This window comes from Rhizophagus irregularis, chromosome 12, assembly GCF_026210795.1.
Source record: "Rhizophagus irregularis chromosome 12, complete sequence".
NCBI classification, from domain to species: Eukaryota; Fungi; Glomeromycota; class Glomeromycetes; order Glomerales; family Glomeraceae; genus Rhizophagus; species Rhizophagus irregularis.
In genome coordinates this window covers 4,538,089-4,559,228 of record NC_089440.1, presented here as the reverse complement: position 1 = coordinate 4,559,228, position 21,140 = coordinate 4,538,089, and the positions used below count along the sequence as shown (strand labels likewise).

General features: G+C 24.1%; 4 protein-coding genes across 4 annotated transcripts; 3 read left to right on the top strand and 1 right to left on the bottom strand.

Moving 5' to 3' along the window:
- Nucleotides 1-1,610: 1,610 nt before the first annotated feature.
- On the top strand, nucleotides 1,611-2,499 carry OCT59_004521 (uncharacterized protein; the record flags this gene model as incomplete). Its single annotated transcript, XM_025333600.2, has 3 exons — nucleotides 1,611-1,632; nucleotides 1,722-2,335; nucleotides 2,401-2,499. The coding sequence occupies 3 exons, from the start codon at nucleotides 1,611-1,613 to the stop codon at nucleotides 2,497-2,499; spliced, it is 735 nt and encodes a 244-aa protein (XP_025178347.2).
- Nucleotides 2,500-4,678: 2,179 nt separating this feature from the next.
- OCT59_004520 (uncharacterized protein) lies at nucleotides 4,679-6,524 on the top strand (the record flags this gene model as incomplete). Its single annotated transcript, XM_066148334.1, has 8 exons — nucleotides 4,679-4,762; nucleotides 4,838-4,976; nucleotides 5,411-5,588; nucleotides 5,832-6,034; nucleotides 6,185-6,223; nucleotides 6,297-6,326; nucleotides 6,399-6,434; nucleotides 6,511-6,524. 8 exons carry the CDS (start codon nucleotides 4,679-4,681, stop codon nucleotides 6,522-6,524), a joined length of 723 nt encoding a protein of 240 aa, XP_065996944.1.
- Nucleotides 6,525-9,623: 3,099 nt separating this feature from the next.
- Nucleotides 9,624-10,659, bottom strand: OCT59_004519 (uncharacterized protein; the record flags this gene model as incomplete). Its single annotated transcript, XM_025332036.2, has 6 exons — nucleotides 9,624-9,643; nucleotides 9,722-9,754; nucleotides 10,017-10,133; nucleotides 10,201-10,332; nucleotides 10,420-10,499; nucleotides 10,655-10,659. 6 exons carry the CDS (start codon nucleotides 10,657-10,659, stop codon nucleotides 9,624-9,626), a joined length of 387 nt encoding a protein of 128 aa, XP_025178349.2.
- A 6,615-nt stretch (nucleotides 10,660-17,274) lies between these two features.
- On the top strand, nucleotides 17,275-20,288 carry OCT59_004518 (uncharacterized protein; the record flags this gene model as incomplete). The annotated part of the gene is made up of 8 exons (XM_066148332.1): nucleotides 17,275-17,643; nucleotides 17,721-17,832; nucleotides 18,064-18,197; nucleotides 18,270-18,752; nucleotides 18,827-18,884; nucleotides 19,149-19,303; nucleotides 19,379-20,214; nucleotides 20,282-20,288. 8 exons carry the CDS (start codon nucleotides 17,275-17,277, stop codon nucleotides 20,286-20,288), a joined length of 2,154 nt encoding a protein of 717 aa, XP_065996943.1.
- Between the last annotated feature and the right edge of the window lie 852 nt (nucleotides 20,289-21,140).

The window sequence follows — 21,140 nt, the reverse complement described above, 5'->3', positions numbered from 1 at the left end:
TAACAAACAAAGTTACTATATCAATTTAATTTATTAAACGCGACTTTTATTTAAAATTTAGATGACGAAAAAGAAAAAACTCAAAAATATGTTGATAGTAGGTGAAAATTTTACGTAATAACAAACGATTTTAATACTGTTTTAATTCTATTTACTTATCTATTACAGATGATGACGAAGTATATAATAATCCAAACTTTCATTCAAAAGAACAAGATAAACTGGAGATTCCTGACGGTAAGCTCTTAAAATAAAGTAGAAATGATAAATTTCTTTATAAAGCGAATAATTAATCTATAATTAATCTATTTTTTATCTTTGGATGGATTTTTTAAATTGTCCTTTAATAAATCAAATTAACAATATTTTTTTTTATATCTTAAATTATTATCACTTATTTATTTATCATGGATTATATAAACACTAAGACTAGAGTAGTAAATGTTTTACAAAATTCTTAGTTTGTAATTTAGATAATTTTAATAAATGTATAAATACCGTACTATATTGATTTAATGAATTAATATACCATTTAAATTATTCAAATTTTTTAATGTTGTTCTATTATTATAATAAGAAAAAAAATTAACATTTCGATGGTAGTAGCTAAGTTTAGATTCGAGCATTCAATAAAATTTATTTTTTCAAAAAAAAAAAAAAACAATAAATATTAATAGTAAGCAATGCTTTTAAATTACAGAATTATCGATATAGGTGTCGTCGAAATTACCATCACCCTTAATTTACTTACTAAATATTACCTCAAATTGAATTTCAGTCCATTCTTATAATGGGAATACAATTAATAGAATGAATACGATAACAAAATTTCTTATTATTTCCTCCAAACTAATCTATATTATATATATTACTTTATAATAATTTGCAAATTTCATAATTAAGCATGAATTTTAGTAAGAGATGTAGCAGAATAAGTGTCATTTATGTTATCGTTCTGAATTTATAAAGCGTAATTTTAACTAATTTCTCACAAATAATATTTTTCTATAACAAAATTTATTGGGATAAGTATATAAAAAACAAAGTTATATGTTTAATTACAATATTTATTCCATAAATCACTATATTTTATTTAATGTTTGTCAATATTATTACTTCATGACCTTTGACTTTATAATCAATAATATTATGAAACAAATAATTGATTAAAAACTTCAAATAATATTTTTTTGTAATTCTTTCATTAAACTTGAATTTTAAACTACCTTAAAAGATATAATGTCACAAAAGAAAATGTTAATATAATAAATGATTCAAACAATAATTTTAGACAAGAATTGTATATAATTTTTATATATATTATTTGGAATGTGGTTTCATGTGATTTATATATCTTATTATGTTTCAGAGTGTCATCATTATAAATTAGACTATTACGTCATAATTTATCATAGTAATTATTAACCAAAAATGTGTCAAATTAAAAAATATATAAACATTAGAAAAATTTTATATAAATAGCTTTTCTTATAAATAGCTTTCCTTATACATTTTTTCTTTCTCGCATTATTTTTTCTATTTTGTCAAGATTTTTTTTCAAGATTTTTTTTATATAATATAAAAGATTTTCTTAGTAACTTTCTTAAATCATGCCACCAAAAAAGGAAATCGGTAGAGTGCTTTTATTAATTGTGAAGAAACCATTTTGAACTTTGCAAATATAAAAATATTTACTATCCAATAAATTTCTTTTTCACTAGATTTAAAAAATTTGGATCTTACCCATATTTACACCCCAGAAGAGATTGAATACATAAACAATCATCTTAAAACTCGTATTAACTTTGAAAATGGAAGGCTACTTCCTATTCCACAATCTCCAATTGCTAATGAGGCTGTTGTACATGAAATTTCTAGACAACTTGGTAACTGGAACGTTGAAACTGGTCAAAATGGTATTGTTACCACATCTCAAGGAGGTTATAATTTTAGTGTTAAAGGCCAGAGGAAGATTCGGGCACCTCATATTGCTTTTATACCCGAAAATATTTATAACTCACTTAGTAAAGATCAGCTTTTGACTTTATTTGGCCGACCTTTTACTCCCATATTTGTTACTGAGGTTGTAAATGTTTCAAAGGAAGCAATATTAAATGAAGTTGATATTAGATTCAAGAATGATTACTTTGCAACTGGTACTTCTGTAAAGTTGGGATGGTTAATTGATCCAAGGAATCACATGATCTGGACTTATGAAAAGGATGATGATGAAAATGTTACCCGTCAGAAACGTAAATGGGAAGATTTAGACGGTGGTAATATTTTACCAGGTTTTACTTTGGACATAGAATTTGTTGAAAAAATTATCTCGCAGGTATGTTTTTATTTTTATTTATTGTGTTATAGATTTTTTATCTTAGTTTAATTTTTGCACTTTAGAAATATGATGAAGATGAATTATTAATTGAAGAATCTAAAGAAAATGAAGATCAAGAAAGTGAGCAACAAACCAGTGAAAAAGATTTGGGTTTGATATGATTAAACAGACATTATGGATACAATTATTAAAAAATGAATTAAGAATATGTTACAAATCTACATTTCTTTTTGAAGCAAGAAGTTCTTTGTTTCCTTATTATGTTTGACTAAGCTTAATTGTAATCAAATATTATTTTGTGCGGAGATATTTTTACTATGTACGAGATATCTTATAGGTTACTTGGATATAGTTTTGTAACTTACATGCACAGTTCTTCATAGTATTATTATATTTTACATAATATAGTGCTCAAATAATTAATAAATTGATATCACTTTTTAATTTTTAATGAAATATGTTTAGATTGTATTTTATTTATTTATTTGTATGTTATTATTCATTTACAGCGCATAACCGTAAACTATCATTCTCACAAATCATTTTTTGACTAAAAAATGTATATTGATTTTTTAATAAGGATAAAAAAATATTGATTTTTGGAAACCGATCCGATCTTGTGGATACGATAAACACTTGTCTTTAATAATAACTTTATTTTACATTTTATTATTATTTTTTTTTTAAGCAAATTAATAGCATAATAAATTTTTTCTATTACAAAACTCGTTCTTGCTGAGAGTAATAACTTGACAAAATTCACAGCAGAAGAATTAGATGGATTCTGGGGAGAACCTCTCAAAGATCATACTCACATCATCATAGATTCACCTTATTTGGTTTTGAAGCAAGAATTAACAGGAGTATTGTAGAATTATGGGATCGAGGTAGAAGTTCATTCTTAGAGTCTATGGTCTAGAAGTGTCTAGAAATTATATATATCGTTCTACACTTTGTTTTACACTCTAAACTATAAATTATCTTGTTACTATCACAAGAATGCGACGAAAAATGGTGGTAGTATTATCAGTTATCTTATTTTTCAGTTAAAATAATAGGAAATTAAAGATCGAGATTAATTTTTTTTTTTTTGCACCAAATATTTCAACATTCTATTAATACTTTTCACCATTAATACATGTTTACTTTTTACAGAAAACTTGCCTGATCAGACTAGTCAATTATGGTTTGTATTCCGAATGATAATCTTTTTTTTTTATTTTTTAGTTTGATTTTTTTTAAAAAAAAAATTCTTTTTATATAACATATATACAACAAAATGTTATTAATTTTTCATTTTTTATTTTTTTATTTTGTAGGTTCTTTTTTACTTTATTTTGGCTTTGGAAAGTGAGGTTTTTTTTAGAAAATCAACTTTATAGAAACGTTTTACTAATGTTTTTTTTTCTTTTGTAGGAATTGCCAGCCAGAACGAACCAGACTTTAAGGTAAGAAACAGAAAGGTGACATATTTTTTTATTTTTAAAAAACGAACTAACGTTTCTTTCATTATTTTTTTTTGTAGGACTTTATGTTAAATCAACAAGATATACATACAGTAGACTCTTTTCGTAATGATAAATTTAGCAATAAAAATTTAATTTCATTATAAAGAGACTTTCATTTAAAATTTCTACATATCAATTGCGTATTGTATACAAAAATTAATTTTAATTTTAAACATAGTTTCGGTAAAACCTGCATCACTATTGTGTAATTAAAGATTGGTATCACTGAAGCGGTGAAATGGTTTGAAAGCTTTTTGGAATATTGTCCGCAAATATTCTTTGATGCTTTTGACATACTTATTACAAACATCTTATAGTGTTATATTGAGTATTTTTAAATTTCATTATTTGTTAATTTTACATATTATTTTAGTGGCTTTCAGAATTAATGACGAAACAAATCACACAAATGATCAGCAATCATGTGACATAACCAATCAAAATTCAATTTTTAAATTTATAAAAGTTTTTATAAAAAATCCGCATAAATAAGTCAAATAAAGAATCAAAATTTAGTGTCATTTTAATTTTAATTTAATAATAACAAATTTCTATACCAGAGAAAAAAATTTTTTTTCTTGAAACTTTTGAAACTTTAAAAAAGGAACCTTTAGTCATGAGGTCATAACATTAACACAAAATTCTAAATATCAATTAGGGAAGATTTGCAATTAATGACAAATGAGATTTAACGTAATGACCGTAACGTCGTAACGTCCAAATTCGAATTACTTTTTTTTTAAAAAATAATTTTAATATTATTAAAAATTTACAACTGAATATATTCGCTAAATTATCAGTGTTATATTTTTACTTGGAAAATATTAATAAAATGGATATTTCAAACCAAAATTTAGATACAACTAAAACTGATGCTAAAAATTTATGGAAAGAAATTGATAATGCAGAATATCAGGTAAAAATATTATAATATAAATAACGAACAATATAGAGATAATTATTAAAATTTTTTAATCTTTCATTTTGATAGTACAACGCTACAATTTTTTCAGCTGATTCAACTACTGAATCAGATGAAACTACTTCCTTACTACTTAAAAGAGTAAATATTATGGATTTAGAAAAAAGAAAAGAAGTATACGGATTATGTGGAGAATGTAATGAACCAGGTACAGGATATCTTTGGTGTCAACCTTGTAATGCTAAAAGATTTGAGGAAAATTTTAAAAATTGGACTAGTGGAAATAAAAATATTGATGAATTAATACAACAATCACAACTTAATGCTTTTTTTTGTACAAAATTTCTTGAATGGATACCTTTTGAAAAATTTGAAAATGTTACCTATCTTACTAGAGGTGGTTTTAGTAAAATTTATTCGGCTTACTGGCCCGAAGGAAATATTGGGCATTGGGATATTGAAAATCAAAAATGGATCCGAGGATCAAGAAAAGTTGCATTGAAAAGTTTAAATAATTCATCTAATATAAGTAATGATTTTTTAAATGAGGTAATTAAAATAAATCTTGCTTATTAATATTTGTATTTTAATACGTAATTTATTAACAAAATTTATGATTTTAGATTAAATATTATATTTCAGGTCATTTTCCTGCTTGTAATACTGTTATATGTTTTGGAATAACTCAAGATCCAAATACTAAAGATTATATAATGGTTTTACAATATTTTGAGGGAGGAAATTTGAGAAATACTTTAGTGGAAGGTTTAAAACTTAAAACTAAAATAGAATATTTATTTTATTATAGATGGACTTTCAGGTATTCATGATGCTGGAAATATTCATAAAGATTTTCATTCGGGCAATATATTATATAATAATTATAATGATATACTATCAATTAGTGATTTGGGAATGTGTCAACCAGTAAATGATAATGAGCGAAAAGGAATTTGTGGAGTAATACCTTATATGGCACCGAAGTTTTACGTGGATATCAATATACAAAAGCAGCAGATATTTACTCATTTGGAATAATAATGAATGAACTTATGTCAGAAAGAATTCCTTATAATGATATTCCTCATGATCAATTTTTGGTTGTTAAAATATGTAAAGGATTTAGACCAAAGATTTCTGAAGATACACCAAAATTAATTGTAGATTTGATTATTAAATGTTGGGATGCTAAAGCAGAAAATAGACCAACTACTAAAGAATTACGTCAAATATTGGAAAAATATTTAGACGACGTTGATGATGAAGGTAGCAAAATTTATTCTCAAATAAAAGAATGAGAAAAAATTAGAGAGAATAAATCAAAAAACAGAACAAATGAAAATAAATCTAAAAATCCTCAAATACATCCACAAGCAATTTATACTAGCAGACTTTTAAAATTTGAAAATCTTCCAGAACCAGTTAATTCAACCAATTATTTATCTTCGTTTCAAGGTAAATTTGTATTAAAAAATTTAATGAGAATATAATTTATCAATTATTTATTATTTCTTTTTCCTCTTAATAGAACCCATTTCATCGTCATCAACAAATCTAAGTAAGTATATATTTGCATTATTAAAGATTATTGTGATTATTATTATAATATTTATTTTCATTTTATTAATAGTTTCTGAACGTTTGGATTGTGAATTAAATGAATTAGGTAAAACATCTGTTTTTTAAATATATAAAATTGTTAATTTAATTTAATTATTATTATTTTTTTTAAAAAAAAATAGATCTCGATGAATAAATTTTAAATAGTAAATTTATTTATCGCCCATAGCGATGCATCGCCTCTTGGAAAAATTACGCAATGCCAGTCAAATTAGAGAGGTCACAGGTGACAAATGGTAGCGATGACATCGCACGCGTGATGAATATTAAATTAGTATATTGTTCAAAAAATTTTAGTATTTCTTTTTATTATATATTATTTCATTTTCTTATGAAAATTTCTTTTTGATTTCAGTACTTTTATTATTATATTATTTTTAGAAATTTCTTTATAAATTTTTTATTTTTATTATACAATGTAGCGACGTGACTTTATTTGATCAAAGAAAAATAAAATTTGAACTATAAAATATATACATCATCATATTGTATACTATTTTATTCTCAAAAATTTTTAGTTGTCTATTAGTATTTTAATATTTTTTGACCAAAATTTTAAATATCAAATTCGTATTGTAAATACTTAACAGGCTGCTTAATTAATTATTGGCGAAATTGAAAATTACGTGACTCCAAAACTTTTAGAACATTCGATACTTTATATATATATATATATATATAAATAGTTTTACCGGAAAATAAGATTTTATTATTTTATTACCATCATTTTTCTAAAATATTTTATAATTTAGAGCGCAAAACAAAAGTATAGAACGAATATATATGCAAATTTAAGGTGTGTACTTTATTTAAAGTAAACATTAACAATATATAACAACAAATGTGTATAATAAATTCTAATAAACAATGATAAAAGAAAAATATTGCTGCCCTCCGCCGGAGATCTGAAATATTCCAATAGAGACTAAAAAACTAAAACTAAGAATCTTCCTTCGTTCTCTCTTCTATATATACTACTATTTCTTCGATTCGTGCAAGTTATCCTTGGTATAAGCTATACTTCATATATTCTTACAAAAATTAAGTTATACGAGATATTTCGCATTGTAGTATTTAGTATTAATTGAAGGAAATTTCTAATAAGGGTCGAAAAGTGAAATTTTGAGTTTTGACTGTTTTGAAAAATATTATTGTAAAAATGGTAAAATAGGATAAATTTTAATTTACACATTATAATATAGAAGCCATGATTAAATAATTAATATGAACTTAAATGTTTTGCGGATTTTTAATAGCAGGTGTCAATTATGTGTGCTACTCATATAAAAAGTCTGCGTGCAGCTCATAGTAAAAAAAATTTTCGCCACTTAACCTCTATATGTATTTCTGGGTCCTATTTTAATATTATTTTTTTTTTAGAAAAAAAAAATTTCATAATGTTCAGATAATAATATTTTCTTCTATTAATTAAATTTTGTAATTTTTTAACGTTAACGTTATTGTAAAGTAAATAATTATTGGCTCAGTAATATTTTTTCAGTCGATACTAAAAATTTAAACTACAATATTTACTTAAAATATAATATTACCTAATAATTGAAAATAAGAAATAATGTTGCTGTAAGCATAATAGAAAAATAAGTATTAGTTATTTGATGGGATTAGAATATGATCACTGAAGTTCGGATGATATTTTAACCCCCATAAGCCTTTCTCTCGCCTACTAGTCTTAAATACAACAAATTAGTTAGTTGGCGCACTAAATCGTCAATAATGATAAGATAAAACTGTATTATCCATTTATCCTGCAGCCGCCGATGATCATAAAAAAAATAATTTTTTTTTTGGTATAAATTTTTAAATTGATCAAATAGACCCATATAATAAAATTTATGTAAGTTTATACCCGGAAATTATGATTATCTATTATTAAAAAATATGCGTCATAAAAAATCATGTTAATAATTTGAAAGAAATCCATTACAAATAATATGTTTGATTGTAATCGTAAGTTAAAGGGATAATCATATACTAATATCTGATAACTTCCATGTGTGTATATGAAATTTTGGAATTTAGCAAGAATAAATATATGAAATCTTAAATAATAAAATGGGAGCAATGAAATGTAATTAAGTGTATAAACAAGCAATAAGATAAAATATCATTAAATAGATATATAGGCAGCTAGGCAGGTAAAAAGGCCAAAATCATATAGCATTCATAAAACAAATTTGCAATGTAAAATAAAACTAGTAGTTCAAATACCGAATACTCTGAAGGCCGATTGTATTGGTACTAATTAATCAAGTAGTCGAACTACCCAAATTCTGTCAGAAATAGTATGACCAGTTTAGGGCTTTAGGCTGAATTGAGCTGAACTAGGACTTCGATTTTTAGAAATTCTAATTATGAAATCAGCAGGCGGAAATGCTAAATTAAAAATAATTGTTAGTATTATTAGTAACTATGGAAAATTGTTCCATATTACAATACAGTTTAATTCTTTTAAATAAGGTTTTGATCGTTTAATTTTAAAAGATTTCACTTAATTAATAAATTGAATATATAAAATAAATGAACAAACAAAGATATTAAATATAGACAATGCAATAATAATTTTCTTGGAAAATAAGAAATGTTGAAATAATTACATTGGAAGAGAAACTAACAAGAATAGTGAAATATACAAAGAAATTAATAAAGAATTTTCTAAATAGATATGAAATATAAAACAAATTTGCAATAATATAATAAAACTAGTCTCAAGTACTGAAGACTTAAATGCGACTATATTAGTACTAACTAATCAGCCAATTAGTTAGAAATAAATTTGGCCGATTTTTAAATAATTTCAGATACGAAAATCAGTTGGCGGCAATGATAAATTAAAAATTGTTGCCAGTATTAATAACTACGGAAATTTTATTCCATATTTCAGTCAATACAATTTAGTGCCAGATATTAATAAATTACTAAGCAATAAGACAATTTAAAATTTTATCTAACCTACTCCTACTTCTATTCCTCACTATGACCTTATAATTTATTAAATAAATAAAATATAAATAAAAATAACAATTCAACTAACTAATAAAAAACAAAAAAACATCATTCACATTTTAAAAATTGAGTTAAAACATAATTTGTAAACAATTTTTTTAAACCGTTCTACAAAAATTAATGTCAATTAGAATTTTTAATTGTAATAGCAAAAAAAATTTCAAAAAAGAAATAATAATAGAAATTGCTTAATTATATTCTAATCCTAGATTTATCTTCGCCTATTGTGATCTAAAAAAAAATTTATAAAGTAAACATATCAAATATAGGTAAAAAAAAGTTTATTATAAGTATAAGATGCTTGCTTACCAGACAATTGAGAAATATCAATTTGCAAGGATACTATTCAATGAATCCAAAAAAAATTTAGTATTTTTTATACAATTAATTTGAATATTTTTCATTAATCAATACCTGAAAGATTTATACTAATAATATTATCATTTTTTCATAATAATCATGCATCAGGATGTTTCGGTCCAGAAAGATTATTATTATTGATTTTCAATTGAAAAATATCATTCAGTAAGGATTTTATTTAAAGATAAAATCTTATTTTATAATTAATTTAATTAATTGGAAATTATTTTGCATTAATCAATACCTGGAGATTCCATATTAATTATATTAACATTCTCTTTATAATAGTCATCAGAATATTTTGGCTCAGGAAGATTATTGTCATTGATTTTTAATTGAGAGATATCAATTAATAAGGATTCTAATTAAGGAATTAATTAGTATTTTATAAATAATAAATAATAAGAAATTTTTATATTAATCAATACCTGAAGATTTCATGCTAATTATATTATCATTCTCTTTATAATAATCATCAGTATTTTTTGGCTCAGGAAGATTATTAAAGTTAAGCAGTCTACTGGTATAAATAGCTTCTGAATGTGTTTTAGATGATATTCCTAAATTGGTTGAAATTGCATTTTCCAATGTTCTATTATTGATTATTTCTGCTTCATCAATTTGTTTTTGGATTTCTGTATAATTACCAAATTCACTAATATTTTGCAATTCATTTAATTCTCTAAGCCACTGGCTTAAAAATTTTTTAATTTCCTCCGCTTTTGGCCTTTTTAATTGATTTGCATCCAAGCATCTTTTAATTAAATTTACAATTACTCGAGGCACTTTAATATTAAACCTTGGTCTAAGTCCTTGACAAATTCTTATTGCTAAATTATTATTATGGCTTATAACATGATATGGAGGTGATCCAGAAATTACCTCATACATAATTATACCAAAACTGTAAATATCTGAAGCTTTGGTATAATTTTGGCCTCGTAAGATTTCAGGAGCAATATAAGGTAAAACGCCAAATATTTTATTTTTATGATTTTCTGATGTATTATAATCTGCAGGTTTGCATAATCCCATATCAGTTATACACGTCATTTTTTTGAGCCTTAATATGTTACCAATATGTAAATCTCGATGAATTAATCCTTCTTCGTGAATATCTTTAAGTCCATGTGCAATGCTATGTAAATAATTAATTTTATCACTCCAACTTAATTTATCATAATTTGTATTTAAATAATTTCGCAAACTTCCATTTTCTGCATAATCTAAAACCATGACATAATTTTTTGTTTCTGGTTCTTGAGTTACTCCATAAAGTTTAATGATACGTTTTTGCAAGTTTAATTTGTAATGTAAGATAATCTGTATATTAAATAAGTATTAGTACTAATAATTAAAAGCTTCCAAATTTTCATCAAGTAGTAAAATAATTCACCTCATTCATAAATTCCAATGTAACACTTTTTGAATTATTTAAGCTTTTTAAAGCTACAAACATACTTTGATCTTTTCTTTTCCAATTCTGATGCTTATTATCCCATTCATCTATGTATCCATCAATCCATTTTGCTTTATATACTTTACCAAATCCGCCTTTTGCAATATATTTTATATCATAAAATCTATTATAAGGTATCCATTCTAATGTTTTCTTAAATACTTCATAATTATCATGTGTTGATAACTGGGCATCTTGAATAAATTTATCAACTTCATTATTACTACTAGTCCAACTTTCAAAATTTAGTTTAAATCGGCTTGCAGTACATATGCTATTACATTTTCCACATATTTCATTCCAAACCACCATATAATTCTTAGTTTTTAAATTTTGAGTTATTCCATAAACTTCATGGGGTACTGTAATGATCTACAAATAAATAACTTTAAATACAAAAAAAGAATATTCAAATTTTTATCAAATATTAATTAATTTACCTCATCCATAAATTCTAAAGTAGCATCTGCTGGATTATTCAAACTTTTAAGAATTACAACCATATTTTGGCCTTTTCTCTTCCAATTTTGATATTCATAATCCCATTCATTTATGTATCCATCAATCCATTTTGCTCTATATAGTTTGTTAGACTCATCTTCTGTAATATATTCAATATCATAAAATCTATTAAAAGGTATCCATTCTATTGCTTTCCTAAATACATCATAATTATCATGTGCTGATAACTGAGCATCTTGAATAAATTTATCAACATCTTCATTACACCTAGTCCAATTTTTGAAGTTTTGCTGAAAATGTATCATGCTACATGCATATTTACATTTTATACATGTATTATCCAAAACTATCATATAATTCTTGGTTCCTGAATCTTGAGTTATTCCATAAAATTCATGGTTTATTTTAACCTACAAATACATGAATTATATTAGTGAAAATTAAAACATGAAAATATTGTTAATAACCAATAAACTAATCTACCCTATTTATAAAATCCATTGTAACATCTGCTGAATTATTCAAGCTTTTAAGAATTACAAACATATTTTGGCCTTTTCTTTTCCAATTTTGATGTTCATGATCCCATTTATTTATATATCCATCGATCCATTTTGCTCTATACACTTTGTCAAACTCATCTTTTGCAATATATTCAATATCATAAAATTTATTGTAAGGTATCCATTCCATTGCTTTTTTTAATACATCATAATCACTATGATGTGCTGATAACTGAGCATTTTGAATAAATTTATCAATGTCTTCATTACCACTAGTCCAATTTTTGAAGTTTTGTTGAAAATGTATTATATTACATGCATATTTACATTTTTCGCATATATCATTCAAGACCTTCATATAATTCTTGGTCTTTGGATCTTGAGTTATTCCATAAAATTCATGGTCTATTTCAACCTGCAAAATACATTATATTAATAAAAATTAAAATTTTGAAAATATTATTAATAAATTAATTTACCTCATCTATACTAAATTCCAACGTAACATCCGCTGGATTATTCAAGCTTTTAAGAATTACAAATATATTTTGGCCTTCTCTTTTCCAATTTTGATGCTTATAATCCCATTCAATTATATTTCCATCAATCCATTTCGCTCTATATACATCTTTTGTAATATAATCAATATTATAAAATTTATTGTAAGGTATCCATTCTATTGCTTTATAATTATCATGTGTTAATAACTGAGCATCTTGAATAAATTTATCAATTTTTTCATTATCACTAGTCCAATTTTTAAAGTTATGCTGAAAATATATTACACTACACATATATTTACATTTTTCACATATAGCATTCAAAACCTTCATATAATTCTTGGTTTTTGAATCTTGAGTTATTCCATAAAATTCATGGTTTGTTTTAACCTACAAATACATTGTTATATTAGTGAAAATTAAAATTTTTTAAATATTATTAACAAATTAATTTACCACATCTCTGCTAAATTCTAATGCAACTTCTGCTGGATTATTCAAGCTTTTAAGAATTACAAATATATTTTGATCTTTTCTTTTCCAATTTTGATGTACACAATCCCATTCATTTATATATCCATCAATCCATTTTGCTTCATATACTTTGTCAAATCCATCTTTTGTAATATATTCAATATCATAAAATTTATTGTAAGGTATCCATTCTATTGCTTTTCTGAATACTTCACAATTACCATGTGCTGATAACTGAGCATCTTGAATAAATATATCAATGTATTCATTACCACTAGTCCAATTTTCGAAGTTATGTTGAAAATGTATTATATTACATGCATATTTACATTTTTCACATATATCATTCAAGACCTTCATATAATTCTTGGTTTTTGAATCATAAGTTATTCCATAAAATTCATGGACCTACAATTGCATCAATTGTATTTAGTTAGTGAAATCTAAAATTTTGAAAATATTATTAATAAAATTAATTTACCCCATCTCTAAATTCTAGTGCAATATCTGCTGGATTATTCAAGCTTTTAAGGATTACAAATATATTTTGGCCTTCTCTTTTCCAATTTTGATGTGCATAATCCCATTTATTCATATATCCATCAATCCATTTGGCTCTATATACATTTTTCGTAATATATTCAATATTATAAAATCTGTTGTAAGGTATCCATTCTATTGCTCTCTCAAATACTTCATAATTGCTAACATGTGTTGATAATTGAGAATCTTTAATAAATTTATCAACATCTTCATTACCACTAGTCCAATTTTTGAAGTTTCGCTGAAAATGTATTGTACTGCATACATATTTACATTTTTCACATATATCACTCAAAACCTTTATATAATTCTTAGTTTCTGGGTCCTGAGTTATTCCATAAAATCTATGATTTATTTTAACCTACAAATACATTATTATATTAGTGAAAATTAAAATTTTTGAAATATTATTAACAAATTAATTTACCCCATCTCTAAATTCTAGTGCAACATCTGCTGGATTATTCAAGCTTTTAAGAATTATAAATATATTTTGGCCTTCTCTTTTCCAATTTTGATGTTTATAATCCCATTCAATTATATATCCATCAATCCATTTCGCTCTATATACATCTTTTGTAATGTATTCAATATCATAAAATTTATTGTAAGGTATCCATTCTATTGCTTTCCCGAATATTCCATAATGATTACCATGCATTGATAATTGAATATCTTGAATAAATTTATCAACATCTTCATTACCACTAGTCCAATTTTGGAAGTTTTTCAAAAAATGCATTTTGCAACATACATATTTACATTTTTCACATTCATCATCCAATACTACCATATAATTCTTAGTCGCCAAATCTTGAGTTATTCCATAAAATTCATGGGTTTTACAAACCTACAAATAAATTATATTAGTGAAATTAGATTTCAAAAATTTAATTACCCAATAAATTAATTTACCTCATTCATGAATTCTGATTCAACATCTGCTGGACTATTTAAGCTTTTAAGAATTACAAACTTATTTTGGCCTTTTCTTTTCCAATCTTGATTTTCATTATCCCATGTGTCTATGTATCCATCAGTCCATTTTGCTCTATATACTTTACAAAACTTATCTTCTGAAAAATATTTAATATCATACAATCTATTGTAAGGTATCCATTCTATTGCTTGGCATGTATAATCACTATGATCTGATAACTGAGAATCTTGAATATATTTATCAATATAATTATCACCACTAGTCCAATTTTTAAAATTTTGTTTAAACCGTTTTACATTACATTCACCATCACAATCACATGACTTAATCAGTTTTTTGATACTTTTAGCAAAGAAATCCATTGTGAACTTTTTCAAATTACAAATTAAACATATTAATGGTAAAGTTGAAAAAAGAATTTGCAATAGTAAAACGAAAAAAAAATATTTTTTTATACAAATGTTATATAAAGTAAGAACAATAATTAATGCATACTGCTGATCAGCCATTGTAAACCTAATGTGGGCCGGTCATTTAAATTCAGCTGATTATTTGCCGATCATTTCAATTTTTATCGTATATGAATTTTCTTGATTTATAAAAATCAAAATAAATAATTATTAAGAAAATTAGTGAGACTTTTTTTGAATTAAATTATAATTTGTTTATTTTTCAAGGTCATAAAATTAGATAAATAAACGAGGGCTAATTTTTTGGGTTATTCATACCAAATATATTATATAATTACCTATAATTATTATCTAATTACTGTATATAATTTTAACTCAATCTTATGTTAATATAAATAATATTTAACCATGAAATAAAAAAATATCATGAATTTTCTGAAAATCCGGATATACTGTATATTAATATTTTATTGTTTGAAAGATATTTAAAATAAAAATAGGTTTCTCTCTTTATTACTTATTAAAATAATTTCTAATGGTTAATCCCGTTTTCAAAAATAAATTCTTTACAGAAACTTCAAAGATCGTAGCGATGGCTTAATGCTGCAGTAACTGCATATATGTAATTTCTTTACGATTACATAATGTGGTCACTATGTATTTATAACGCAGTTACTGCGCATTAAGCCATCGCTACGATCTTGAAGTTTCTGTAAAGTTAGTAAAAATATTAGAATAAAAATTGATTATATTCATTATTTCAGAAAAATAGTTCTTGTCGTTGATCAATCATTTAACGTTTGCGTGTCACGTCTGTCACGTGAATATTATGATGATCAGATTAATACAGTACGACCACTGTCAAACTAAATAAATATGTAGTGAAAATTGACATTAAATTTGTGCGTTTCAACCGTTTCATCGTTTCGCCCTCGCCTCTTTTTTTAAAAAATAATAAAAAATGTCACAAATTGATATAGATTGTGTAAAATGTGGCGACAGATACGCACGTGTGGAAGATGGATGGTGTAAACCATGTCAAATAGATAATTTTAAGAAAAATTTCACAAATTGGACGAGCGGAAATGAAATCATTGATGATTTAATTCAAGAAAAAAATCAAGATATTCGTGAACCAAATGATATAATATTTGAATGGATACCATACAATCAATTGAATGATATTAAAGAAATAAATAATGTTTTATATTCGGCAATATGGAAAGATGGTCCATTATATTATTGTCATCACAAAAAGGATTATGTAAGGAAATCCGAGAATGAAAAAGTTATTATTTTCAGTTGTTTGTATGATTTACCAATTATTACCAAAGAATTTTATGATAAGGTACTGAATTGACTTTTATTTAATCCAAAATATATACTGTATGTTTTCATCGTAATAATTTTTTTTTATTATTTATAATAGGTTAAATCATATTGTGATTTATATGATTTTCCAATATATGGAATATCTCAAAATCCAAATACAAAAGAATATTTCATGGTTTTTCAAGTTGATCATTGTGAAAAATGTGGTAATAAATATACAAACGTGAAGTATAAATGGTGTGAATTATGTCAAATAAATTATTTAAAGAAAAATTTTACAAATTGGACTAGTGGAAATGAAATAGTTGATAATTTTATTCAAGAATTTCAATTAAAAATTAATGATTACGATGATATAATAGTTGAATGGATACCATATGACCAATTTGATAATATTAAAAAAATAAGAAAAGATGGTTTCGTTACAATATATTCAACAATATGGAAGGATGGTCCTTTATATTATTGTCTTTATAAAAAAGAATATCAAAGAAAGTTAGGAAAAAAACAAGTTGCTTTAAAATATTTGCATAATTCACAAAATATTACCAATGAATTATTAATCAGGGTATGAAATTTTAATATGAATATTTTTTCTATATTATTTTTAAGCTCACCGGCGGTGATGTTCACCGTACCAGCATTATGATGTACTTTCGACCAGAATTAAAAATCTGATAAAATACTGGCCGGCATTACATCATAATTTCACCACCGGTGATGTTCTTATTTTTTCATACTAATTAATTTTCAATATAGGGACGTAATAGTAATGTTCTTCCAATTTATGGAATATCACAAAATCCAGATACAAAAGATTATATAGTAGTTATTCAAGATGAATATTGTGAAAAATGTGGTGAAGAATATACAGATTTAATGCCTGAATTGGGTCCTGAATGGGGTAGAAAATGGTGTAAACCATGTCAAATGGATTATTTAAAGAAAAATTTTATAAATTGGACTAGTGGAGATAAAAAAATTGACAAATTCATTCAAGATAGGCAAGTAAATCATGTTGATCACCATTATGATCCAATACTTGAATGGATATCATACGATCAGTTCGACAATGTTAAAGAATTAGGGAAAAATGGTATTATTACAATATGTACAGCAATATGGAAAGGTAGTCCGTTAGATTATGATATGAATAAAAAAATATATAAGAGAAATTTTATAAAACAGAATAAAAAAGTTACTTTAAAATGTTATAATACACAAGATATTACTGAATTTTTTAATGAGGTAAGAAAGTTTCTTATAAATTTCTTTTTTATATTATTATTATTTTTTAGTAATGTTGTTTTTCTTATTTTTAATAGGATAATGAATATTCAATGTTATATAGGATTGATAATCTATATGGATTATCTCAAAATCCAGATACGAAAGATTATATAATGTTTCTTGAAGATGAATATTGTGAAAATTGTGGTAAGCAATGTACACATATAGTAGAAAAATGGTGTGAACTATGTGAAATAAGTTATCTAAAGAAAAATTTTACGAATTGGACAAGTGGAAACGAAAAAATTAATAATTTTATTCAAGAATTTCAACTAAGAATTAATAATTATACTGATATAATAGTTGAATGGATACCATACAATCAGTTTGTTAATATTAAAGAAATAGGTAAAGATGATTTATTTACAATATATTCAGCAATATGGAAAAATGGTCAGTTAAGTTATGATAAAAATAAAAGAATATATAAAAGAAATTTAAAAAATCAGAATGAAATAGTTACTTTAAAATCATTTAATTCACAAAATATTACTGAAGAATTTTTTAATGAGGTATAAAAAAATTTTTTATTAATTTATTTTATTTTAATTATTTTGGTAATATTTATTTTTTTATTTTATTAGGGTAACAAATATTCTATATACAGCCATCAAGATGATAAAATATATGGAGTATCACAAAATCCAAATACAAAAAATTATATTATAGTTATTCAAGAGAGATATTGTGAAAATTGTGGTAATGAATATACGGATACATTTCATAAATGGTGTAAATCATGTCAAATAAGCAATTTGAAGAAAAATTTTACAAATTGGACCAGTAAAAATGAAAAAATTGATAAATTTATTCAAGAAATGCAATTAAAAATTGATTGTTATGATGATACAATTGTTGAATGGATACCATATGAACAGTTTAATAATATTAAAAAAATAAACAAAGATGATTTTGTTACAATATGTTCAGCAATATGGAAAAATGGTCAGTTAAATTATGATGAATATAAAAAAATATATCAAAGAAATTTAAAAAATAATGATCGAAAAATTATTTTAAAATTTCACAAATTGCAAGATCATAATACAGATGAATTTTTTAATGAGGTATAAATTTTCAAGTTCTTTTATAATTTATTTTATTTTTATTTTTCTAATAAAAATATTTTTTTTTCTAATAGGCTAATGAATATTCAATAAAAATATATGGTGATAATAATCGTGATAATAAAATATATGGTATAACTCAAAATCCAGATACAAATGAATATATAATGGTTATTGAAAATAAATATTGCGAAAAATGTAGTGAAAATTTACATTATTATACTTGGTGTAAAACATGTCAATTAGATAATTTAAAGAATAATTTTATAAATTGGACCAGCGGAAATAAAAAAATTGATGAACTTATTCAAGAAATGCAATTAAAAATTAATGATAAATTAGATACAATATTTGAGTGGATACCATTCAATCAGTTTAATAAGATTGAAATAATAGGTAAGGGTGGATTTGCCATAGTTTATTCAGCAATATGGAAGGATGGTCCATTATTTTACAAAGAAAAATTTAGAAGAACGAGTGGTAATAGAAAAGTCGCCCTAAAATGTTTGCACAATTCATCACAAAATATTACTGATGAATTTATAAATGAGGTAAAAAATTTTTTTTATATATATATTATTAAATTTTATTTTATATATTTAATAAATTTTTACATATTTTAATAGATTAGAGCATATTCTCTTAATTATAATGAAAATATTATCCGAATATATGGATTGTCTCAAAATCCAGATACAAAAGATTATATCATAGTTCTTGGTTACGCAAGTGGAGGAAGTTTTTATTATCAGGTAAATAAAAATTATGATGAATTTGATTGGATGTCTAAATTACAATCAATATTGGATATTATTAAAGGTCTTAATAATATTCATCAAAAACAAATGGTTCATCGAGATTTTCATGTAGGAAATATATTAGTTGAAAAAGAAATTTCATACCTATCTAGTAAAATATATATTTCAGATATGGGATTATGTGGAGAAGTCAGTAATATAAAAAATGAAAGCAAAATTTATGGAGTTATACCTTATGTAGCCCCTGAAGTGTTAAAAGGTAAACCTTATACTAAAGCAGCAGATATATATAGTCTTGGCATGATTATGTATTTTGTAGCAACTGGAAAACAACCTTTTTCCAATTATGCACATGATGAATATTTAGTATTAAATATATGTAATGGAATTAGACCTGAAATGAACGAGTCAGAAATACCAAAATGTTACATTGATATAATGAAGAAGTGCTGGGATTCAGATCCAAATAATAGACCAAGCGTTACTGAGTTGGAAATAATGATTAAATCATTTTTTAGTTTTGGATATTTTAAAGATAAGGAAATTGAAAAGCAATTTAACAAAGCAGAAGAATATAGAAAAGCAAATCTTTTATCCATTAGAAGTAATCAATCAAGTACTCATTTAGAAGCTTATTACACATCTCGATTACTTAATCCACTTACAAAAAATCTTTATTCAATGGAAGTTATTGACTTTACAAAGTAAATTAGTTATATTTATTTATTTTATATTAAAATTTATAAATTATTAACATTATTTGCATAATAGGTTATAAGTCTAAAATGATCAGGCAGTGACATTTATTATGTAATATTCATTTGTTATAAGTTTTAACTCGCACTCACATAATAAATAAAATCTTATGTTACACTATATATATATTAAGACCTTTCTTTACCCCCACACCTAAAATATTACATAATAAATGTCATTGTTCTTAAGGAAATCATTATAAAACCGTAATTTTTTTTCTTTATTGATAGTTTTTTGTTCAACACTGATTATAAGGTATTAAAGTATTTGTAAACTAAGTGATATCAGTTTAATCAGTTTGTAATTGGACAAATATTTTATTTCTTTATAAATAGTTTTTTTTTTTTATTCAACACTGATTATAGAGTATTTGTAAAACCTTTTTACATAAATAAAATCAGTTTGTAATTGAATAATTTATCTTTTAATATTTAAACATTGTTGTTATAATGATCATTAAATTTAAATTTGCCAAAATTAACATATTAAAATTTTGTATTTAAATAAATTTGGGTCATAGATGGGTTTGAAACATGGGTTTGGAGTACAACCAAATGTCCCAAACTCAGTCATATCCAAACTAACTTTCTATTTTGGAGTATGACTAAGTTTGGTTTATTTATATGTTTGCATAGATATAGCAAAATAACACAAATTAAGTTTTTAAACATCACGCAAAATGAAAAGAAAAAAATTATACTCATTGATGATTTTTTCTTTTATGAGATATCTAACTTGGTTTGAATTTTTCAAAAATATTTTATATCTATGCAGTTGAAACGCCATGTACTGTACATGAAAATTTGAATCTTTATAATGGTATGTTAATGTTACCCCCTTGGTAGTGATCAGATGGGCAACGCCTAAAAAATTA